The sequence below is a fragment of the Thalassophryne amazonica genome, chromosome 10, assembly GCF_902500255.1.
Source record: "Thalassophryne amazonica chromosome 10, fThaAma1.1, whole genome shotgun sequence".
NCBI lineage: Eukaryota > Metazoa > Chordata > Actinopteri > Batrachoidiformes > Batrachoididae > Thalassophryne > Thalassophryne amazonica.
Genome location: NC_047112.1, coordinates 1799313 through 1825076, shown reverse-complemented (window position 1 = coordinate 1825076; position 25764 = coordinate 1799313). Strand labels below are relative to the sequence as shown.

At 45.2% G+C, this 25764-nt stretch overlaps 2 protein-coding genes across 3 annotated transcripts in view; one reads left to right on the top strand and one right to left on the bottom strand.

The window, feature by feature from the left end:
- Window positions 1–8243, top strand: part of misp (mitotic spindle positioning) — a 34389-nt gene extending 26146 nt beyond the window's left edge. The window contains exons 3-4 of one of the 2 annotated variants that reach the window (XM_034179280.1): window positions 2686–2724; window positions 7779–7879. In XM_034179280.1, the coding sequence (XP_034035171.1) occupies window positions 2686–2724; window positions 7779–7868 (129 nt within the window). In that variant the 3' untranslated portion in view covers window positions 7869–7879. Of the gene's footprint in view, window positions 1–2685; window positions 2725–7778 lie in introns of both variants that reach the window. The other variant, XM_034179282.1, reaches the window with a different exon arrangement.
- Window positions 8244–18973: 10730 nt separating this feature from the next.
- LOC117519447 (endochitinase A-like) lies at window positions 18974–25415 on the bottom strand. Its single transcript, XM_034180791.1, has 2 exons — window positions 22764–25415; window positions 18974–19418 (listed from the first exon to the last, which is right to left on the bottom strand). The coding sequence occupies exon 1, from the start codon at window positions 24491–24493 to the stop codon at window positions 22823–22825; it is 1671 nt and encodes a 556-aa protein (XP_034036682.1). The 5' UTR covers window positions 24494–25415; the 3' UTR covers window positions 18974–19418; window positions 22764–22822.
- Window positions 25416–25764: the final 349 nt, after the last annotated feature.

The window sequence follows — 25764 nt, the reverse complement described above, 5'->3', positions numbered from 1 at the left end:
CCCTTCTGTCTGATCATTTCTTAATAACATTTACATTTACTCTGATGGACTACCCAGCAGTGGGGAATAAGTTTCATTACACTAGAAGTCTTTCAGAAAGCGCTGTAACTAGGTTTAAGGATATGATTCCTTCTTTATGTTCTCTAATGCCATATACCAACACAGTGCAGAGTAGCTACCTAAACTCTGTAAGGGAGATAGAGTATCTCGTCAATAGTTTTACATCCTCATTGAAGACAACTTTGGATGCTGTAGCTCCTCTGAAAAAGAGAGCTTTAAATCAGAAGTGTCTGACTCCGTGGTATAACTCACAAACTCGTAGCTTAAAGCAGATAACCCGTAAGTTGGAGAGGAAATGGCGTCTCACTAATTTAGAAGATCTTCACTTAGCCTGGAAAAAGAGTCTGTTGCTCTATAAAAAAGCCCTTCGTAAAGCTAGGACATCTTTCTACTCATCACTAATTGAAGAAAATAAGAACAACCCCAGGTTTCTTTTCAGCACTGTAGCCAGGCTGACAAAGAGTCAGAGCTCTATTGAGCTGAGTATAAAGCTTATAGTTAGGGCTGGATCAGGTGACCCTGAACCATCCCTTAGTTATGCTGCTATAGACGTAGACTGCTGGGGGGTTCCCATGATGCACTGTTTCTTTTTCTTTTTGCTCTGTATGCACCACTCTGCATTTAATCATTAGTGATCGATCTCTGCTCCCCTCCACAGCATGTCTTTTTCCTGGTTCTCTCCCTCAGCCCCAACCAGTCCCAGCAGAAGACTGCCCCTCCCTGAGCCTGGTTCTGCTGGAGGTTTCTTCCTGTTAAAAGGGAGTTTTTCCTTCCCACTGTAGCCAAGTGCTTGCTCACAGGGGGTCGTTTTGACCGTTGGGGTTTTACATAATTATTGTATGGCCTTGCCTTACAATATAAAGCGCCTTGGGGCAACTGTTTGTTGTGATTTGGCGCTATATAAAAAAATTGATTGATTGATTGATTGATTGCTGTAGCACTTTGAGATTTATTGCAAATGTAAAGTGCATTATAAATTAAAGTTATTATTATTCGTGTGACCGTGCTATCCGTCAATGTTTGATTGCTGCATGCACGCAAACGCAATACATTGTGTTTTTATGTTAAGGTGGTTGCGACATTCAATGGTGCAAAACGTATAGAACCAAAATTGCAAATGGGACGAATGATCAATATCATGTGACATACAAAAAGTAAGTAAGTCCTTTCAGCTGCTCCCTTGTGTTCACTCAGGGTTGCCACAGCAAATCCGAGGTGGATGTGCATGTTGAATTGGCACAAGTTCTAAAGTTTGGTAAATTGGAAACTTTAGAATTGTCCAGGTCTCCCTTGCAAAAGAGATCTTGAGCTCAACGGTACTAACCTGGTTAAATTAAATTTAAAGTTTTATGCCAGATGCCCTTCAGAACACAACCCACATTATGTGGAGAAATGTGGCTGGGTCAGGGTTTGAACCGGGAACCTTCCACACTGAAATCAAGTGAAAACACTGGCCACCACCCTTGCCCTACGTGACATACAAACCATCAATCAGATGACAAGGATCTATGTAGGTGTTATATAATGTAAGATAACTGAGAAAATAAGTGGCTCATAACTTTTAATGTCCACAACAAAGTAAATCACACATTCCACAGCTTAGCTAGTTCAGAGTGGAAGAGAGGGGGTGTGTTCAGGCTTCTGTCATTACTCACGCTCCACCCTTTTATGTATTAATGCGTTTCTCCTGATATAGTCAGAATCAGTGCTGTCAACATGGCGACGCCCAGATTTTGGCTTCATGTCATCTGTTCTGGGTAACTGTAGAAAACCTCCGGGTGACGTCACACAGACTTTGTCCAGTATAGATGCAGTCTGTGGTACAGATGCCTCGTGTGTGTGAGCGAACACAAAGCATATGAATTTTACAGCCAGGTTTAAAAATGTGTTTTCTGCTGAATTCGTGATGCAAAACTCACAAAACTGTAACAGAGTTTCACCGTCCTTGTTTAGAGTGTGAGTTTAAAACAGACCTGGTTTGAGTCTGATTTGACCTTTTTTCAGTCTGATTCCTCCTCGTTTCAAAGTGGTTTAACATGGTTTTAGTTTGGTTTCTCCTGGTTTCAGTCTAGTTTCACCTGTTTTCAGTCTAGTTTCACCTGGTTTCAGTCTGTCTTAGCATGGGTTAGTTTGGGTTCACCTGGTTTCAGTCAAGTGTTACCTAGTTTCAGTGTAGTTTCATGTGGTTTGACCTAGTTTCAGTCTGATTTTAGTCTGGTTTCAGTCTACATTCACCTATTTTAGTTTGGTTTCAGTCTTGTTTGTCCCGATTTCAGTCTGGATTCATTTGGTTTTACTTTGGTTTCAGTCTGGTTTCTCCTGGTTTCAGTCTGGGTTCACCTGGTCTGAGTTTGGTTTCAGTCTGGTTTGTCCCGGTTTCAGTCTGGATTCACCTGGTTTTAGTTTGGTTTTAGTCTGGTTTGTCCTGGTTTCAGTCTACAGTCACCTGGTTGTAGTTTGGTTTCAGTCTGGTTTGTCCTGGTTTCAGTCTATATTCACCTGGTTTTAGTTTGGTTTCAGTCTGGTTTGTCCCGGTTTCAGTCTACAGTCACCTGGTTTTAGTTTGGTTTCAGTCTGGTTTGTCCTGGTTTCAGTCTGCTCTTTTTTGTTTGTTTTTTGTCTCAGTATGCAGGAATCCTGCCAGTCGACAACATCAATACCGAGGTACGTTCCATAACGATGGCTCTGTGATCTGTGATGACATGATGCATGCAGATGAGCCCATCATGTTATGGTCACATGAATAATGCTCCTGCCTTCACTCTTGATTATTTGTTGACACTGTGGTTAATCTGTTGTCCTCATAAATTAAAAATATGTACACGCAAACTAATTATTACTCTCAAACTGACATTTATTTGTGACAAATAATCTGCAATTTTAAAGTTTTTGTCCTCAGGTTAATAACTGATTCATGTTGTCAACTGATCAGGTTTTGGTTTCAGATTTTGAATTCATGCTCTGATTGTGCAATTGCTTTATTAATTTGTTGTTTTATTGATGATGTAAACACATAAAATCCTGCACATTGATACTGTGAGTGCTGTGAAGCCTGGGGCGGGGCCTCTGACTTTTCTGAAGTGAATTCTGGTGTTCCTCAAAGATGTGTTCTCACTCCTACACTCTTCAGTTCTTGGGTGTAGGACTGAATGTTGGGCTGGGTCTTGGACCAGGTGTTGGGCTGGATGTTGGACTGGGTGTTGGACTTTGTCTTGGACTGGGTGTTGGACTTTATCTTGGACTGGGTGTTAGACTGGGTACAGGGCTGGGTATTGGACTGGGTATTGGGCTGGGTGTTGGCCTGTGTATTGGGCTGGGTGTTGGCCTGGGTATTGGGCTGGGTGCTGGCTTGGGTGTTGGGCTTCTGTGTTGGCCTGGGCATTGGGCTGGGTGTTGGGCAGATGTTATTTTCATTAGTTACTTCATCCAAACCATCAACATGTTTATTAGACCCCATTCCTACCAGGCTGCTCAAGGAAGCCCTACCATTATTTAATGCTTCGATCTTAAATATGATCAATCTATCTTTGTTAGTTGGCTATGTACCACAGGCTTTTAAGGTGGCAGTAATTAAACCATTACTTAAAAAGCCATCACTTGACCCAGCTATCTTAGCTAATTATAGGCCAATCTCCAACCTTCCTTTTCTCTCAAAAATTCTTGAAAGGGTAGTTGTAAAACATTTAACTGATCATCTGCAGAGGAATGGTCTATTTGAAGAGTTTCAGTCAGGTTTTAGAATTCATCATAGTACAGAAACAGCATTAGTGAAGGTTACAAATGATCTTCTTATGGCCTCAGACAGTGGACTCATCTCTGTGCTTGTTCTGTTAGACCTCAGTGCTGCTTTTGATACTGTTGACCATAAAATTTTATTACAGAGATTAGAGCATGTCATAGGTATTAAAGGCACTGCGCTGCAGTGGTTTGAATCATATTTATCTAATAGATTACAATTTGTTCATGTAAATGGGGAATCTTCTTCACAGACTAAGGTTAATTATGGAGTTCAATCAATCAATCAACTTTTTTTTCTTATATAGCGCCAAATCACAACAAACAGTTGCCCCAAGGCGCTCCATATTGTAAGGCAAGGCCATACAATAATTATAAAAAACCCCAACGGTCAAAACGACCCCCTATGAGCAAGCACTTGGCCACAGTGGGAAGGAAAAACTCCCTTTTAACAGGAAGAAACCTCCAGCAGAACCAGGCTCAGGGAGGGGCAGTCTTCTGCTGGGACTGGTTGGGTCTGAGGGAAAGAACCAGGAAAAAGACATGCCGCGAAGGGGGGCAGAGATCGATCACTAATGATTAAATGCAGAGTGATGCATACGGAGCAAAAAGAGAAAGAAACAGTGCATCATGGGAACCCCCCCACAGTCTACGTCTAAAGCAACATAACCAAGGGATGGTCCAGGGTCACCCGATCCAGCCCTAACTATAAGCCTTAGCGAAAAGGAAAGTTTTAAGCCTAATCTTAAAAGTAGAGAGGGTATCTGTCTCCCTGATCTGAATTGGGAGCTGGTTCCACAGGAGAGGAGCCTGAAAGCTGAAGGCTCTGCCTCCCATTCTACTCTTACAAACCCTAGGAACTACAAGTAAGCCCGCAGTCTGAGAGCGAAGCGCTCTAATGGGGTAATATGGTACTACGAGGTCCCTAAGATAAGATGGGACCTGATTATTCAAAACCTTATAAGTAAGAAGAAGAATTTTAAATTCTATTCTAGAATTAACAGGAAGCCAATGAAGAGAGGCCAACACGGGTGAGATATGCTCTCTCCTTCTAGTCCCTGTCAGTACTCTAGCTGCAGCATTCTGAACCAACTGAAGGCTTTTTAAGGAACTTTTAGGACAACCTGATAATAATGAATTACAATAGTCCAGCCTAGAGGAAATAAATGCATTAATTAGTTTTTCAGCATCACTCTGAGACAAGACCTTTCTGATTTTAGAGATATTGCGTAAATGCAAAAAGGCAGTCCTACATATTTGTTTAATATGCGCTTTGAATGACATATCCTGATCAAAAATGACTCCAAGATTTCTCACAGTATTACTAGAGATCAGGGAAATGCCATCCAGAGTAACAATCTGGTTAGACACCATGCTTCTAAGATTTGTGGGGCCAAGTACAATAACTTCAGTTTTATCTGAGTTTAAAAGCAGGAAATTAGAGGTCATCCATGTCTTTATGTCTGTAAGACAATCCTGCATGTGTATCCTCTGGCTTCATGGATAGATAAAGCTGGGTATCATCTGCGTAACAATGAAAATTTAAGCAATACCGTCTAATAATACTGCCTAAGGGAAGCATGTATAAAGTGAATAAAATTGGTCCTAGCACAGAACCTTGTGGAACTCCATAATTAACTTTAGTCTGTGAAGAAGATTCCCCATTTACATGAACAAATTGTAATCTATTAGACAAATATGATTCAAACCACCGCAGCGCAGTGCCTTTAATACCTATGACATGCTCTAATCTCTGTAATAAAATTTTATGGTCAACAGTATCAAAAGCAGCACTGAGGTCTAACAGAACAAGCACAGAGATGAGTCCACTGTCTGAGGCCATAAGAAGATCATTTGTAACCTTCACTAATGCTGTTTCTGTACTATGATGAATTCTAAAACCTGACTGAAACTCTTCAAATAGACCATTCCTCTGCAGATGATCAGTTAGCTGTTTTACAACTACCCTCTCAAGAATCTTTGAGAGAAAAGGAAGGTTGGAGATTGGCCTATAATTAGCTAAGATAGCTGGGTCAAGTGATGGCTTTTTAAGTAATGGTTTAATTACTGCCACCTTAAAGGCCTGTGGTACATAACCAACTAACAAAGATGGATTGATCATATTTAAGATTGAAGCATTAAATAATGGTAGGACTTCCTTGAGCAGCCTGGCAGGAATGGGGTCTAATAAACATGTTGATGGTTTGGATGAAGTAACTAATGAAAATAACTCAGACAGAACAATCGGAGAGAAAGAGTCTAACCACAAGGTTCTGTGCTAGGACCAATTTTATTCACTTTATACATGTTTCCCTTAGGCAGTATTATTAGACGGCATTGCTTAAATTTTCATTGTTACGCAGATGATACCCAGCTTTATCTATCCATGAAGCCAGAGGACACACACCAATTAGCTAAACTGCAGGAATGTCTTACAGACATAAAGACATGGATGACCTCTAATTTCCTGCTTTTAAACTCAGATAAAACTGAAGTTATTGTACTTGGCCCCACAAATCTTAGAAACATGGTGTCTAACCAGATCCTTACTCTGGATGGATTGGATGGATTGGACTGGGTTTTGGACCGGGTGTTGGACTGGGTTTTGGACCGGGTTTTGGACCGGGTGTTTGACTGGGTTTTGGACTGGGTGTTGGGCTGGGTATTGGACTGGATTTTGGACCGGGTGTTGGACTGGGTGTTGGACTGGGTTTTGGACCGGGTTTTGGACTGGGTGTTGGACTGGGTTTTGGACCGGGTGTTGGGCTGGGTGTTGGACTGGGTGTTGGACCGGGTGTTAGACTGGATGTCGGACTGGGTTTTGGACCGGGTGTTGGACTGGGTGTTGGACTGGGTTTTGGACCGGGTGTTGGGCTGGGTGTTGGACTGGGTGTTGGACCGGGTGTTAGACTGGATGTCGGACTGGGTTTTGGACCGGGTGTTGGACTGGGTGTTGGACTGGGTTTTGGACCGGGTGTTGGGCTGCGTATTGGACTGGGTTTTGGACCGGGTGTTGGACTGGGTTTTGGACCGGGTGTTGGACTGGGTTTTGGACCGGGTGTTGGGCTGGGTATTGGACTGGGTTTTGGACCGGGTGTTGGACTGGGTGTTGGACTGGATTTTGGACCGGGTGTTGGGCTGGGTATTGGACTGGGTTTTGGACCGGGTGTTGGACTGGGTGTTGGACTGGGTATTGGACTGGGTGTTGGGCTGGGTATTGGACTGGGTTTTGGACTGGGTATTGGACTGGGTGTTGGGCTTGGGTGCTTGGGTGTTACTGATTCTTGCAGTAAAGAATGAATGAATTAGGGTTAATAATTTACTCTTTCAGATTATTTAGAGCTTTACTAAGAAGATGCTGGATTACTGTTTGGTCTTGAAGATGTTTCATCATAATGTTTTTTTCCCATCTGAATTTGTGGGGAAACTGAAGATGTACAAAGTTGCCCAGTGAGCACAAGATGTGATTTCAATATTGATTTTTGATTTTGGTTTATTCATTAACATTCGTATTTAAACCAGTTTTCGACTGTGTTTCATTGCCAGCTTTTAAATGATACATATGGACGCGTCTCACTAGTTAGGCTTCAAAATTATGATGTGCTGTAATTTATTCACTGTACAGGTTGAAAAATGCCACTTTTCAAAATCACGATTAAAAATGGTCTAAACCGAAATGCTGATTAAATGTATACAAATGGATGTTGAAAAAACTTCTCTTTTCAACCATTTTGAACATCTTTTCAACAGTTGGGCATAGACATGGGCATGTAAAAATGCTCACTGGGCTGTTTGAGTCATGTTGTGCACTTTTAAAGGTCACTTTCCTGCGCAGGTTCAAGCTTTCATGAGTGAAACACGATTCAAACAGAAACAGTAAAAAGTGTCAGAAGGTTTCGAGAGCTGAAATCATTATTTATGTTGTTGTATTCAATTCATCCAACAGCCTTCTTTTATTTATTTATTTTTTTGGCTGTGTTCAGGTTGTCGAGTCAACTCGAGTCACTCGCCACAAAAACCAACGTGCCCTCCGCTGGGAGGCTGGCATCTTCACCAACCAATTGGACCAATGAGACAACATGGGTGGAGCCACAGTCTGATACTTCCTACCCAGGACTTTAATCTGATTCCCTCCATCATCTGATCCTGAAGCTGTTGGAAATAACTGCTCCTGATTGGTCCATTTCAAATCAAAGCCTGTTAAGGCCCCCCATCACACCTTACGAATTAGCCAGCGTATGCCAATCGTATAAAAAAAACACTGGCCAATAAGTTAAGGGTAAGTTTTTTATAAGTTAAGAACATGTTAGTGATGGGTCAAAATTGCATCGCCATAGCGGCCACACCCTTTGACATAGAAAAAAGCTTTCAATAACTTTTGATCAGTATCGTCTCTGGATGATGTGAAAGAAATTTGAAGTGCATTGGACAAAATCCCTAGGAGGAGTTCGTTCAAATACAACGTGGAAATCACGCCAAAATGACAAGAAAATTCAAAATGGACGACTTCCTGTTTGGAGTAGACCCATGGTGCAAGAGACTTTTTTGTATGTCTATGCACGTCACATGTGTACCAATTTTCATCTCCCTACTCCAAAAAAACCCTATGGGGAGGGGTTTTTAAAGTTGCAAGGGGGCGCTATTGAGGCATTTTGCCCCACCCATGGGCGACGCCCCTATGAATTGTAAGAGGTTGTCGTGCTCGACCTGTGTATCAATTTTCATGATGATGTGACAAAATTAAAGACGTCAAAAGGAAGAACGTAATTTCATGGTGAAGGGATGATATTCGGTACGCTGCCACACGGACGCCGTTAAGCATAGCTTCATGGCGATCATCGCCTACGTTCACCAACTTGTTCTGCATGTTTTAGAAGTGGAATGAAGTTGATCGGGTTAACTATGATACATCAGTACCTGTTAGAACAAAAATAGGCCATTTCCTGTTACCACTGGGGGGTGCTATGAGTTAGGTGGGAAGTTAATATATGCAGACGTTCAGGGTGGAGCCCTCATCATGTCCAGTAGGTTTGAAGGATCTACGAAGTATGTGGGCGTGACAGCCGTTCGAAGTACAACGGCGTGCTCCGAAAAGCTCACCAAATTTTGACGAACCCTAGCAGCCACGCCTTTTGACCTACAGAAATTCTTATGATAACTTTAGATCAGCATGGAGTCGTGATGATGTTGGCCAAATTTGAAGACGATTGGATGAAATCCCTAGGACGAGTTCGTTCAAATGTAAGTAATGGAAATGGCCAAAAATGGCAAAAATGATCTCAAAATGGAGACTTCAAATCAAAATGGCCTTTTACTGATAAGTAAAGCCAGTTAGTTTAGTTATTTGAAGAAATACAATCTAGAAGAATATGTTTAGTAAATTTCTTAATTCAATTTCAATTAATTTCATTTATATACCACCAAATCACAACAAGCAAGGTCTAACCTTACCAACCCCACAGAGCAAGAACACAGGCGATAGTGCTAAGAAAAAACTCCCTCTGAGGAAGAAACCTCAAGCAGACCAGACTCAAAGGGGTGATCTTGGAGGGAGTTTTAAGAAGGCGCCTGTGGTGGCATGCTGCCAGCCCTCTCTATCTTGCTTGCTGGGTTTTTTGGTGTTTGTAGTTATCTTTTTGCTTTGTGTGTTTTGCTGGGATGTCTCTGCTCTGATTGTTTATAACCGCCAGACTCTTATGGACATTAGTGCTCTTTGAGAGCCGCTGCTGTCATCTGGGTCCGGGCTGGGAAAGCCTCACCCTGATCTACCGCCTGTGCTCGCGGAGGTCCCAGTGCACTGTTCCATTTTCCTTGCGCTCTTTTCCGGAGGAAGCGCATCAGAAGGCATGGAAAATGGAGCAGTGTCTCAGTGAAATTTCAGGCCTACCTGGCAGCCTTCGTTGGAGGGTCTGATCCTCGCCTCCTCTGAGATGGATGATATTTTAGTGTGTGGGAACGCTCGTTGCGCACAAGGAGCTGCTGGATTCATCCTGTTTTCCCTGGACCATCATCTCCAATGACCAGACTGGCTTTGCCCAACCTGTGCCTGTCCTCGATGGAGCTTCCTGTTGCTTCTTCTCACTGGGCTGTGGACTGTCAGCTGCGGGCCCGCAGACATGGCATTGCACTTCAGCTCCTTTGGCCACTGAAACGCGCTGCGTCACCGGTGGCTAAGGAGCTGAATCACCGCATGGCTTCACCAAAATCTGCTGATCCCACTGCGATTCTTAGTTTGGGTCTCATTAACATCAGATTATTGTCTCTGAAGTCATGGCTGGTTAATGATTTAATTATGGATCATCGTCTAGACATGACTGGGTCACTGTCTTCAAAATTTATGTTGATCAGTGATTTAATTGTAGACCACCATTTGGATATGATTGGGTTATGTGAAACCTGGCTTAAACCTACAGCTGTCCTCCCCTTAAATGAGGCCTGCTCACCGGTGTACACATTTAGTCACGTCCCTCATGATGTGAAGCAAGGTGGGGTGTTGCTTTTATTTATAAATCCAGGTTTATCTTATTAACTGTCGGGAGTCATAAATATAATTCATATGAGCATCTGATTCTCCGTTATGCCCACGATGCTACGTATTGTCGGGGTCATAAAAATGGAAATCAGTTATGTTATTTTGTCACTGTTTATAGGCCTCCTGGCCCATACTCTGATTTCTTAGATGAATTTGGTGCATTCATCTCTAGTTTGTCAACTAGTGCAGATAACATTTTGATTAGTGGTGACTTTAACATTCATATAAATAAGACTTCTGATCCCGTCTGCAAATCATTTATGGAAATTGTGGATGCATTAGGATTCAATTCAATTCAATTTTCAATTTTATTAATTTATATAGCGCATCTCACGACAGAGTCGCCTCAAGGTGCTTCACACAACGCACATTCATAGCAGCACAAAGTGAATTAAAATCGAAAAGGGCACAGTAAAAAGGTAAAACATAGTAGAATAAAGTAGAGAAGCTTGAATCTTCGACTGGACTGGGCTGCTTGCTGGGTCCAGTCGAAGATTAACAGGACGATTAATAACAGGACTTTAAAATCCAATTTGGCAGAAACTGAAAGCCAGTGAAGAGATGCCAAAATGGGTATAATGTGGTCAAACTTTCTGCGTTGTGTCAAAAGTTTGGCAGCTGCATTCTGCACTAATTGAAGACCCCTAATGCTGGACTGCGGCAGACCAGAAAATAGAGCATTGCAATAGTCCAATCTAGAAGAGATAAATACATGTATCAGAGTCTCAGCATCAGCCATAGACAGGAAGGGACGAATCTTTTGTTGTGGGCTGGGGTGTTTGGCTGGCTTGGTTTTTGTTTTCTGTTTCTCCCACCAGGTGGTATGCATTCAGGACTGAATGGCTGAGCATTAGGACCTCACCCTGAACACCTGAGGCTTGTTATCACGTGCAGGTCATCAGGACTCACAGCTGTGGTGTATTTTGTCTTAATCAGAGATTGCTGCATTTAAACCTTGAATGCACAGTGTGTGATTGCCAGAGACTCGACCTTGTGAGCAGACGTGTGAGATCGGCGTCGGGAGAACAATCTCACCATCACGGACGCAGAGACCGCTCCAGGTTTGACGCCACAGTCTGTGAAGGAGGATTGGGTGAGGTCTCACGCTCTTCAGCACACTTCCTGAGGTAATTTGGTTTTGGTGACTTTTATGAAGTAATGACAGTGGATTTGGTGTCCCTCACACCTTGTTGTATTGAGCTGTCACGTTATGCTAATTGTCTAATCAGCTTCTGCTGCAGTGGAGATTTGAACTGAGTTGTTCCGTGCCTGCAGGGTGAGAAGCTGATGTATAGATTTAAGCCAGGAAGTGTTTGCTGATTGCGTGCACCTTTGAGTTGTGTCTCTCTGTGTGGAGTTGGACTCACCTCATGTTTTCTTTCTTCACAGACTTGGTTTGTCGCGGCCACCTGGGGGGTGTCGGCGGGGTCCCTGGGTCCGAACTGCTGTGGCTCCGGACCATTTGCGCTGTTGAGAGCGCACCGTGTTTCCACCTCACCAGACCGCGGACTTTTTAGTTGTTTAGCACGTCACTCACTGTTATGTTTATTAAATTCTGTTACCTTTTGAACTGTGCTCTGCTTATTTTATGCTGGGTCCTTTCAAATGCTGGGTCGGTGCTCCGACCGCGTCCGAAACATAACATCTTTGCTATGTTTCACAGATGGAAGAAAGCAGTTCTCATAATATTTCTAATGTGGAGGTCAAAGGACAACGTAGGTTCAAAAAGTACCCCAAGATTCCTCACTTTGTCCGTATGATGTATAACACACGAACCCAAACTAAGCATGAGCTGGTCAAATTGATACCGATGTCTGGCTGGACCAAGAACCATCTTTTCAGTCTTACCAGAGTTTAAGAGTAGGAAGTTACTAGACATCCAACTTCTCATGATGCAAGGTAATCTTCTAAGGATTTTATGTGGACAAGATTACCAGCAGTTATTGGAATGTATAACTGAGTATCATCAGCATAGCAATGAAAGGTAATCCCAAAACACTGCAATATATTACCAAGGGGTGCTACATAAAGGAAAAAAAGCAAGGGCCTAACACAGACTCCGTGGAACCTCAAATTTCATGTCAACAATGCCAGAGGTAGTGTTATTATACACAGCACAATGAGAATGACTGGACAGGCATGATGTCACCATGCAAGGACACTCCCAGTAATCCCAAAATGATTTTCCAGCCTATCAAGTAAAACACAATGATCCACTGTATCAAATGCAGCACTAAGATCTAAAAAACACCAAAACAATAGTGGTGTCTGAATCCATTGTGCACAGAAAATCATTCACTATAAAAGAGCCGTCTCTGTGGAATGATTTTTTTTTCTAAAAGCAGACTGAAGTGGTTCAAAAAGGTTCTTCTCGGTAAGATAGTCCACAAGCTGCTGTGAAACCATTTTTTTCCAGAATTTTAGAGCAGAATGACAGATTTGATGTTGGCCTATAATTATTCAATACACTAGGGTCAAGACTAGATTTCTTAAGCAATGGTTTAATCACTTCAGATTTAAAACACCTAGGAACAGAACTAGAGGTTAGTGAAAGATTAACAATTTCCAGCACATTTGGCCCAAGAGTGGGCCACAGGTCCTTAAACAGCTTTGCTGGTATAGGATCAAATAAGCAGGTTGTGCTTTTTGTAGACGTCACAAGCTTTGCCAGTACAATAGTATCAAATCTAGGTGTCACCTCAGTGATAACACCCACCTCCATAGCAGGGTGCAATGATTGAGCCAAGGCTTGCTGAGATATGCTCAATCTAATGTCTTCTGTTTTCTTCTCAAAATAATTCAAGAAGTCCTGAGCTACAAACGGAGAATGACTAAGATAAGAAAGAAATGGTACCGTGTCAAGCTAAAATTTTGAGTTTAGTGCATGCTTATCTATCTTATCTAATTAGCTATCTTAGCTAATTATAGGCCAATCTCCAACCTTCCTTTTCTCTCAAAAATTCTTGAAAGGGCAGTTGTAAAACAGCTAACTGATCACCTGCAGAGGAATGGTCTATTTGAAGAGTTTCAGTCAGGTTTTAGAATTCATCATAGTACAGAAACAGCATTAGTGAAGGTTACAAATGATCTTCTTATGGCCTCAGACAGTGGACTCATCTCTGTGCTTGTTCTGTTAGACCTCAGTGCTGCTTTTGATACTGTTGACCATAAAATTTTATTACAGAGATTAGAGCATGCCATAGGTATTAAAGGCACTGCGCTGCGGTGGTTTGAATCATATTTATCTAATAGATTACAATTTGTTCATGTAAATGGGGAATCTTCTTCACAGACTAAAGTTAATTATGGAGTTCCACAAGGTTCTGTGCTAGGACCAATTTTATTCACTTTATACATGCTTCCCTTAGGCAGTATTATTAGACGGTATTGCTTAAATTTTCATTGTTACGCAGATGATACCCAGCTTTATCTATCCATGAAGCCAGAGGACACACACCAATTAGCTAAACTGCAGGATTGTCTTACAGACATAAAGACATGGATGACCTCTAATTTCCTGCTTTTAAATTCAGATAAAACTGAAGTTATTGTACTTGGCCCCACAAATCTTAGAAACATGGTGTCTAACCAGATCCTTACTCCAGTAATACTGTGAGAAATCTTGGAGTCATTTTTGATCAGGATATGTCATTCAAAGCGCATATTAAACAAATATGTAGGACTGCTTTTTTGCATTTACGCAATATCTCTAAAATCAGAAAGGTCTTGTCTCAGAGTGATGCTGAAAAACTAATTCATGCATTTATTTCCTCTAGGCTGGACTATTGTAATTCATTATTATCAGGTTGTCCTAAAAGTTCCGTAAAAAGCCTTCAGTTAATTCAAAATGCTGCAGCTAGAGTACTGACGGGGACTAGAAGGAGAGAGCATATCTCACCCATATTGGCCTCTCTTCATTGGCTTCCTGTTAATTCTAGAATAGAATTTAAAATTCTTCTTCTTACTTATAAGGTTTTGAATAATCAGGTCCCATCTTATCTTAGGGACCTCATAGTACCATATCACCCCAATAGAGCGCTTCGCTCTCAGACTGCAGGCTTACTTGTAGTTCCTAGGGTTTGTAAGAGTAGAATGGGAGGCAGAGCCTTCAGCTTTCAGGCTCCTCTCCTGTGGAACCAGCTCCCAATTCAGATCAGGGAGACAGACACCCTCTCTACTTTTAAGATTAGGCTTAAAACTTTCCTTTTTGCTAAAGCTTATAGTTAGGGCTGGATCGGGTGACCCTGAACCATCCCTTAGTTATGCTGCTATAGACTTAGACTGCTGGGGGGTTCCCATGATGCACTGTTTCTTTCTCTTTTTGCTCTGTATGCACCACTCTGCATTTAATCATTAGTGATCGATCTCTGCTCCCCTCCACAGCATGTCTTTTTCCTGGTTCTCTCCCTCAGCCCCAACCAGTCCCAGCAGAAGACTGCCCCTCCCTGAGCCTGGTTCTGCTGGAGGTTTCTTCCTGTTAAAGGGAGTTTTTCCTTCCCACTGTAGCCAAGTGCTTGCTCACAGGGGGTCGTTTTGACCGTTGGGGTTTTACATAATTATTGTATGGCCTTGCCTTACAATATAAAGCGCCTTGGGGCAACTGTTTGTTGTGATTTGGCGCTATATAAAAAAAAAATTGATTGATTGATTGATTGATTAAAGTGTTGCTCACACGATCAAACAGGCCATTTAGGAGTTAACAAAGCATACGAGGACTGTCAATAAAGCAACGGTCCTTTTTATTTTTTTCAAAAACTATATGGATTTCATTCATATGTTTTTACGTCAGACATGCTTGAACCCTCGTGCGCATGCGTGAGTTTTTCCACGCCTGTCGGTGACGACATTCGCCTGTGAGCACTCCTTGTGGGAGGAGTCGTCCAGCCCCTCGTCGGAATTCCTTTGTCTGAGAAGTTGCTGAGAGACTGACGCGTTGTTTGATCAAAATTTTTTCTAAACCTGTGAGACACATCGAAGTGGACACGGTTCGAAAAATTAAGCTGGTTTTCAGTGAAAAGTTTAACGGCTGATGAGAGATTTTGAGGTGATTCTGTCGCTTTAAGGACTTCCCACGGTGCGAGACGTCGCACAGCGCTCTCAGGCGGCGTCATCAGCCTGTTCAAGCTGAAAACCTCCACATTTCAGGCTCTATTGATCCAGGACGTCGTGAGAGAACAGAGAAGTTTCAGAAGAAGTCGGTTTCAGCATTTTATCCGGATATTCCACTGTTAAAGGAGATTTTTTTAATGAAAGACGTGCGGACGGGTCCACGCGTCGGGACGGAGCCGCCGCGACGCTCCGCCACAGGAAAAATACCTCCGTTGGAAGCCTTAAGGACAAGTTGGAACATGTCCTGCTGTTAAACAATTTCTCATATACTCACTCCACTGAAAGCCATCAAAAGCCGCCTGGATTTTACAAATGGTTATCAACACGGAGGTGTTTTTCCTGTGCCGCCGCACCGCGTCGGCTGCGTCCCGACGCGCGGACCCGTCCGCACATCTTTCATTAAAAAAATCTCCTTTAACAGTGGAATATCCGGATAAAATGCTGAAACCGACTTCTTCTGAAACTTCTCTGTTCTCTCACGACGTCCTGGATCAATAGAACCTGAAATGTGGAGGTTTTCAGCTTGAACAGGCTGACAACGGCGCCTGAGAGCGCTGAGCGACGTCTCGCACCGTGGGAAGTCCTTAAAGCGACAGAATCACCTCAAAATCTCTCATCAGCCGTTAAAATTTTCACTGAAAACCAGCTTAATTTTTCGAACCGTGTCCACTTCGATGTGTCTCACAGGTTTAGAAAAAATTTTCATCAAACAACGCGCCAGTCTCTCAGCAACTTCTCAGACAAAGGAATTCCGACGAGGGGCTGGACGACTCCTCCCACAAGGAGTGCTCACAGGTGAATGACGTCACCGACAGGCGTGGAAAAACTCACGCATGCGCACGAGGGTTCAAGCATGTCTGACGTAAAAACATATGAATGAAATCCATATAGTTTTTGAAAAAAATAAAAAGGACCGTTACTTTATTGACAGCCCTCGTACAATCATATTCTCAATTATTTTTTTCTGGCCTTGTTTAAAGCGTGACATTACAGCTTATATCAAGTCTGTCACTATGGATGTCGGGCTACTGCTCGACATCCATAGTGGCTGAACCCGCAATGCAGACTTCCAAACTTGTAGTTGGAGTAGGAAAAAACATGGTCTTTATTTCAGGCTTAGGTTCAGTGCACAGGTGATCAAGCAGTGAAGCAGAGGTACAACTGGGGTCAGACAAAAACGCAGTCATGATCCAGCAGGGGTCAAGGCACGAGCAAACACAGTTATCAAGGATGAGGCAAAAAACGTGGTTGAGGAAAAACAGAGCAACAATCGATACACGGCTTGGCAAAACAGGACTGAGAACAAAAGGCTGGGATGTGTGCAAAAAGCGACAACAAACTGGCAGTGAGCTGTGAGACTGTGATGGTTTAAATAAGGAGCAAACAAATCAGGGTGATGTGAAGCAGGTGCGTGGAAGTCTCTGGAAGGGGGCGTGACCGGGGGAGCCAAAGGTGTCGAGTACAAGATAGTGAAGGAAGGAAAGCACAGAGTGGAGTGAAGTAACAGACAAAGACACGTGAGCTGGAGCAAGAGTGGGAGTGAATGAAAACACAAAGCAGACATAAACAAGGTAGGAAACAAAGACATGGGGCAGGTGCAGGACATGGAGTGAACATAAGTAACTGGGCGTGAGACAAGGAATGAAGACATAATGGGAGGCGCGGAGTGGAAACAAATGGCAAAAACAGAACAGAGCTAAATTAGAAATCAATACAACAGCTAAATTAAACAGGAACAGACTAATGAACAGAAATCAAAACCGATATAAAAGTATAACAGAAAACATATACAGATGAAAGCTGAATGATAAACAATGAAAACACAAACCGGCTGAACAGAACTGGACAATGGCTAAAGTATGGAAAGTAACAAAGTGATGAGGAAAACATAACAGAATAACTCATGATGAACATAATTACTGATAAATCAAAGCCGAAGCAGAAGGAAAACCACAAAACGGGCAAAAATAAGGGCTCGGCACCCTGTCCCGACCAAATCCCTGACAGCACCCCCCCCAAAGCATCCGTCACTGGACGGACGCAACAAAACAAACCGACATCGGGAGGGCGGTGGGGGAAACCACAAGTAGGAGGGCAAACAGAGACCAGGGCAGCACACAAGAGGTCTATATGGCAGGAGACCCCACGGATGACCGAAAACAGGTGCCGGAAGCAGCGGGCATGAAACACTAGTGAGAGGATGGCCATAATGGTAAACCTGGCATACAGGCATAACAGGGAACCAACTCTGGGCAAGGTCCGGGGGATGACCATGGGGCCCTTTAAAATGTTCAACACCATTAGGAGGCCGACTCCTGGGGACAGTAGACTCAGGATGATGTCCAGGGACAGACTCAAGGATGAAACGTCGGAAAGCACTGACAGACAGATACCGGTGCCCGGGGACCAGCTCCAGATGTATATCCCAGCCCTAGGTCACGAGCAGGGCTGAGCAAACCTTGACCGGCCTCATGACACACTTAACAAACAACAACACACATAAGCTGGCCCGGTACATGAACACATATAAAAGCACACACAAGGAAAGAATTGGGAAGAAAAACCTCCATTGCTGCTGCATTGAACCCGCAGCACCATTGCAGCAAACAGTCATAACAAAACAAAAAACACAATAGACGACAGACAACAGCCGAGACTTGGATGTGTCCAGTGTCCAGACAGACAGCCTGGAAAGGCCGCCCTTGAGGCGCCATCAGGCCTTATCTGTCCATCCTGGGGGGAGGGATCCCAGTCCTGAATCAGTCCACCAGAGTCTCAAGGTCCCACAGTTAACATCTCAGGACTGGGAAGGAAGGGAGGCAGTGGAAGACAAGGAGCCAGGGGAGACGAGGAGCGAGGCTATCAGGAGTGTTCTTCGGGGGGAGGATTTTATCCCAGCGGCCTTGAAGGACAGCTGGTGTTTGGGAACCAAATAGATATCCAGATTAACAGATGCCTGGCAGAATCCACAGTCTGAAACTTCAGAGTGGCTCCCAAATACATCTGAATAGAGGAGAGATGTGGTCTCACAGATGATCAAAGCGGTTTTCCAGTGCAGCCATTCTCCCCGAGATGGATTCCAACGTGCGGTTGACACCCGCCGACTGAGCTGACACTGCCCTTCCAATGGAATCAATCATGTGGGGCAGCCTCGACGGGCCAATTAATGCCGCCTCCACCTTCTTAATTTTCCGGTAAAACAGTGCTGCGGCCGCTCCACACCAGAAACCCGGTCACCACAGCTCCAAATAAGTAAACATCTTCAACGTCCTCCACAGACAACGTGTACAGGCACATGACTTGCCACCTCCACCAGCTGTCCATCACGTAACCCACCACATGTGTCCCGGCAGTACAGGTCGGGTCCTCCGCTCCCGAGTGCCTTGTGGAAAAAGCAGTATCAATTGCGTTCAGAGACCACTTGATCAGATCCATTTTGCCGTTTTCCAGAGGAGCAGGGCTGGCAGCCTCACAGACAAAACACGCTACAGTAGCAGGAAAGTTGGGGAGGGAGGAGGAGAGAAAAATACGACCGTCCCGACCGAGAGCAAGAAGGCAAAAAACAAAACAAACAAAAAACAAACAAAAAGAACCAAAGAAATAACCAAACCCAAAACATCCCAACAACCCAACGAAACCAATACGCACTCAGCATTCCTAAACCCCCATCCCAGATAACAACCCCCTCCAAGGAGTCCGAGAAGTGGTCAGTCGCAGAACACAGGTGAGAATTAAGCCTTCCAAATAAAATGCTATGGAGAACACCAAAGGATAGCTGAAAGGAGGCACTGAAGTGCATAAACCAAAAACATAAAGATCTCACTACCGAGCCATCCCACAAATCACATGAGTTGGGATGTTATCATATGTCGTAAAATCCCATATCCAGTTAACCATCTGTCTTAACAGAAACAAAAGCCAGAGACCTAAATGATTCAGATGAGGCCTCACTGAATCATATACCACATTAAAGAAGACTGACCTGTTATGTGTCGGACGCAGCTCGGAGAACCGACCAGCGTTTGAAGGACCCAGTATGAAATAAGCAGAGCACGGTACAAAGGCTAACTGAATTTAATACATAACAGTGATAATAATAATAATAATAAAAGGTGCGGTCTGGCGTGGTGCGCTCCCAGCAGCGCTAATGGTCCGGAGCCAGAAGCTGTTTCGGACCCAAGGACCCCGCCGACACCCCCCAGGTGGCCGCAACAACCGAGTCTGTGAAAGAAGGAACCATTATGTGAGTCCACACTCTACACACAGAACACTTAAAGGTGTACAAACAGCAAACACTTCCTGGCTTGATTACTGATCAGCTTCCAACCTGCAGGCATGGAACATCTCGTTCACAAATCACCACAGCAGTGGAAGCTGATACATGACTAACATACAGCTCAATACAATAAGGTGTGAGGGACACCACATTTACTGACTGTATAACTGTTAGTCACAAAATCCAACGTACCTCAGGAAGTGTGCTGACGAGCGTGAGACCTCACCCTCTCCTCTTTCACAGACCGTGCATCAAACCTGGACGTTTCTCAGCGTCCGCTGCTGATGAGATGGCTCCCAAGACGACGATCTCACCCGTCTGGTCACAAGGTCGAGTCTCTGGCAAATGCACACTGTGCACTTCAGTCTTAAATGCCAACATACTCCAATCCCTCCAGATGCACCTCAGCTGTGAGTCCTGACGAGTCGCAGGTGATCAGGGTGAAGTCCTAACAGCCTCAGCAACACAGCCACTCAGTCCCAAATGCATGCCACCTGGGAGGAAACACAAAAGGCAAACAAACCGGCAGCCAGGCCCCCCAGCCATACAACAGTACCCCACCCTCACGGGAAGCCTCCCGGCGACCACACACACCTGGCCCAGGAGAAACACCCCCCTCCAGGGACCATGGCTGGAAACCACGTCCGCGCTCGTCCTCCAACAGACTGCCCGAACTGGCTGCATATTTGCCCTTGGTTCTAACAGTCTTAGCACAGGTGTGGCCAGGAGTTCCTACACCTGTGCGGTCAGCCTTTAACCAAAACATGTGTGATTAGTCAAAAACAAAACAACCAAAACATCCCCCCCCCCCCCCAGGGGACCGTCCCATCAAACCCCAGGGAAGGGGAGAAAGGAAAAACAACCCACATGTAAACACAAACAAAAATGCCAAAAGACCCCCCCTCCTCCCCCCCAAACGACACGCAGGGACCAACACCCCCCAGAGGGCCACCCGCCAGCTCCAGGAGTAATAACCACGGCCGAGGTCCCTCTGGGATCCACCGTCACCCACGGGGACTACCAGCGCCCCCCAGAGGACCACTCGTCAACCCCAGGAGACGCCTCCCCACACGACCAATGGACCCAGCCCCGGCCGCCCACGGCTAGATGGACCCAACGCCTTTTCCCCCCCAGAGGACACCACAGTCAAACCCTGAGGGTGGAAACTGGGGGAGGAAAAACAAAACAAAAACCCCAAACCCCCCCCCCTCCCCTCCCGGGTGCAGAGGCCACCTGGGAAACGCCCAGTACAACCTAACTGCACCCCTCCAGCAATGCCGACACAACGGCACCCCCGGCTGGAGTCAGAGGAGAAGAGAGGGCATAACAAAAAACAAAGAGAAAAAACAACCCAAATACCACCCCATCACCCCCCAGGGGACCGTTCCATCTAACCCCGGGGAGGGGGGAAACAAAAAGAAACAAAGAAAAAAAAAAAACAGACCAACACACAGTTATTTGGGTCCCCGTCTTTCCTTTTTCTTTTTTTTTTTTTGTGTAGCAAAGGCTGCAGGATCACACCCCCAGACAAACAGTGGACAACAAAAAACAAAAACCCACTCAAAAAACACCCACACAAAATGAACCAACACAAAACAAATCAGTGAGTTATACCGTCAAGCTCAACCACATGGAACACACCTGTTCCAACTCAAGAGCTTGACGGTACCGTGATTCAGTCACCACAAGGGGGAACCAGAGTGCTAAAAAATGAAAAACCCCCTTTGGTGACAAAAAACAAACGAGCTGCATCTTCGTGCGCAGCTGAGTGCAACACAATCAAAATGTGCTCAACTAAATAACGCCGGAGCTGAAACAACAGACGCAGTAGTTACCTTTTATCCGGGGAAACGGGGCTACGACTGTAGCACAGGAAGCTCAGCGACCCGTGCTAACAGAGCTCCGCCGTGCGCGTGAACCCATTACAAACGCACTCTTGCAGCTCCCGTTTAAACCTCTTATCCGGTCGGAGTGTGACGCGAAGCTGTCGCCAGTCACACTCCACCACGACCCACGGATAAGGCACAAACACAGGACACGGCTGCAAGAGAGCACAAATCAGTATCCAGTAATGGGTTCTCAAACACGCACCTTCCGGGCGGAGAGCCCCGCAACTGATCCGGATAACCACTGAACGTCTGCTGCCGCCTTCCCGGCGCGTTACCGTCTCTGCTACCGCTGGGTCCGTGATGTTTGGCCAGAGACTACTGTTATGTGTCGGACGCAGCTCGGAGAACCGACCAGCGTTTGAAGGACCCAGTATGAAATAAGCAGAGCACGGTACAAAGGCTAACTGAATTTAATACATAACAGTGATAATAATAATAAAAGGTGCGGTCTGGCGTGGTGCGCTCCCAGCAGCGCTAACGGTCCGGAGCCAGAAGCTGTTTCGGACCCAAGGACCCCGCCGACACCCCCCAGGTGGCCGCAACAACCGAGTCTGTGAAAGAAGGAACCATTATGTGAGTCCACACTCTACACACAGAACACTTAAAGGTGTACAAACAGCAAACACTTCCTGGCTTGATTACTGATCAGCTTCCAACCTGCAGGCATGGAACATCCCGTTCACAAATCACCACCGCAGTGGAAGCTGATACATGACTAACATACAGCTCAATACAATAAGGTGTGAGGGACACCACATTTACTGACTGTATAACTGTTAGTCACAAAATCCAACGTACCTCAGGAAGTGTGCTGATGAGCGTGAGACCTCACCCCCTCCTCTTTCACAGACCGTGCATCAAACCTGGACGTTTCTCAGCGTCCGCTGCTGATGAGATGGCTCCCAAGACGACGATCTCACCCGTCTGGTCACAAGGTCGAGTCTCTGGCAAATGCACACTGTGCACTTCAGTCTTAAATGCCAACATACTCCAATCCCTCCAGATGCACCTCAGCTGTGAGTCCTGACGAGTCGCAGGTGATCAGGGTGAAGTCCTAACAGCCTCAGCAACACAGCCACTCAGTCCCAAATGCATGCCACCTGGGAGGAAACACAAAAGGCAAACAAACCGGCAGCCAGGCCCCCCAGCCATACAACATGACCCAGAGATCTTAAATGAATCATACAGGTGCAAAATCCAGACACATAAACTATCCCTTGCTTAACTGTGAGATGTAGAACATAACCCAAAACATGACTGAACTTCTGAGTATGAGCTAATCTTAAGAATCATTTCCTTCCAAAAGTACAAATGATAGCTGCGCCTTTCCAATAAGTTCATAACGTGAGCCGAACTGGGAACACGATCCAAAACCCACTGATAGGACTTAGCCCAAGCTTGAGTGGAGCTGCATCTCCTAAACTGATAAACTCTTTCAGGGAGGGACCTGAAGAAAACAACTTGCCTGCAGCTCAGCATGACACATGTGGTAGATAACAACAGTAACAGAAGCTTACATTTCAAAATGTGACGTGGCAACCTAGGCAGTTTCTCCATCAATTTACAAAAACACTCTTTCAGATTCAGGAACGGTGCTTGTGACAGACTAATGACAGATTCATAAGAAGACCGTTTCAGATTGATACGTGGCATTGTAAGCAGATTTCTAACAGACTTACTGACAGTGAAACAGAACAGCATAAACCAGACACATAAAGGAAAATCACTGACTGTCCCTTTAATGCAGTCCTCAGAAGTCATCTTCCAGGTGAACTCAGATGAAAGAGCCAGCTGTAGAGGCTCTGGGATGGCAGCACTGTGCAGCTGCATATGCGTGTGAACAGCGCTCTCAGATCCCATTACTGGTCGTGAAGCAGGATTCGTTCCGACTCTTCCTTCATCTGAAAAAACGGCGGAACGTGCAGAGGCTAGCTCGATAGCAGCAGACGTCTGGGCTGTCATCACGGTAGCTCCTGAAGGGGGTGATGTCACCAATGATGTTGCAATGGCGCCCACTGAAGCCGTGTTGCTCGCTGATGACGTAGATCCAGTAGTAAACAAAGATATCGATGAGGCGATCATAGTGTGCGCAGCGACGAAGCCAGCTGGAGCCACCGAAATAGCAGATCCGGGCGTTGCTGAAACAGCTGCAGCGGTACTGCCCGAGGTGGATCCGAACAGTGAGGATGATGCTGCTGGTCCGCAAACCACGGACGAAGTTTCCACCAGCGTGCTTGAGGAGGCAGGGCTGGCCGTTGTCGCCGTGCACGAAGACACAGATGACTCCACGGGAGAGGCTGCAGCCAGACACGCTGAAGTCAAGCGGGCAGAAGCAGCAGAAGATGTGGAGGTTTCCTGAGAAGTTGAGATCATGGTTCTCTCGGTCAGAACTGCAGGGAGTGACCTGCACGTTCCAGACGGCCCAACTGGTAGCTCAGTGATCTCGGAGTGTCCCGAAGGGCTGGTGGATGTGGCTGCCAGCGGGGAGTCGAACAAAGCTGGTGCATCGGTGTTCGTGGACGGAGCAATCTCCGAAGCAGGAGCCGGCGATGTCAGCTGGGACGCCCGCCTTTTCCGAGGCGCAGGAACAGGGACGTCATGGAGCTGAGGACCTGTGATGCTTGTGACCTGGACGTGCTGCTCCGCTGGATCAGAAGGCCTGACTGGGGATACCACTCGGTTCCTTCGTGGAGCAGGTTTTGGGGGAATCTGGAGCGAGGATGGCATCACAGGCTGCACTTCAGGAACTGACGGCAGAAGGTAAGTGGTCCGCTTCTGTGGTTCGGCATGCTGATGAGGTGCAATGGCAGCGTCAGAAAGTGTGATTATTCGTGGTGTGTCACAGTAGGCAGTAGTAATTTCAGACTCAACCAAAAAGTCCATTGCCTCCATGCATCTTCAATGCTTGGAGGCACCCAACCCTGCTGGAACTGCGTCTTGATGTCTTTCAGTTCTGGGAAAGAGCTGAGAAAATCTGCTGTTTGCTCCACTGACTGCGGCAGTCCTGATACTCAAAAAATAAGTCCTGTATTTTGAATAATACAGTAGCTGTGTCCTGGAGTACTGTCTGTTCTGACTCTGAATTACCATCCTCTTCCACATCAACCCAGTCAGCCTCATCATCTTCAGAAGGTAGGTAGGCCTCAGGGTGCTTCATCCAATCTGGGAGTTTCGGTTTGCAAAAAACGTCATCTAGGCTCGGAAGCTCAGGGAAAAAGTAAAAAAGCCATGCGTGCGAATTCACCAACTCCCAGGCATGCTCCAAGTAATCAAACTTTTCTCTGGGCGCATAGCAGTCATGAAAACAGATTAAAAAGAATGAGAGGTCTGAAAAAAATTCTTTTTGTCTCCTCAATGTCAGGATTTGAGGCAAAAGCGTCTGTGGATGGAGTGAAGCCTGCGGGGACCATGTTATGGCTAGTTTGTTCTGTCAGGACAGGCAACTGCTGACATCCATAGTGGCTGGACCCGCAATGCAGACTTCCAGACTTGTAGTTGGAGTAGGAAAAAACATGGTCTTTATTTCAGGCTTAGGTTTGGTGTACAGGTGATCAAGCAGTGAAGCAGAGGTACAATTGGGGTCAGACAAAAATGCAGTCATGATCCAGCAGGGATCAAGGCACGAGCAAACACAGTTATCAAGGATGAGGCAAAAAACGTGGTTGAGGAAAAACAGAGCAACAATCGATACACGGCTTGGCAAAACAGGACTGAGAACAAAAGGTGTGCAAAAAGCGACAACAAACTGGCAGTGAGCTGTGAGACTGTGATGGTTTAAATAAGGAGAAAACAAATTAGGGTGATGTGAAGCAGGTGCGTGGAAGTCTCTGGAAGGGGGCGTGACCGGGGGAGCCAAAGTTTGTGCAGTGTACAAGATAGTGAAGGAAGGAAAGCACAGAGTGAAGTGAACTAACAGACAAAGACACGTGAGCTGGAGCAAGAGTGGGAGTGAATGAAAACACAAAGCAGACATAAACAAGGTGGGAAACAAAGACATGATGGGAGGTGTGGAGTGGAGACAAATGGCAAAAACAGAACAGAGCTAAATTAGAAATCAATACAACAGCTAAATTAAACAGGAACAGACTAATGAACAGAAATCAAAACCCGATATAAAAGTGTAACAGAAAACATATACAGATGAAAGCTGAATGATAAACAAT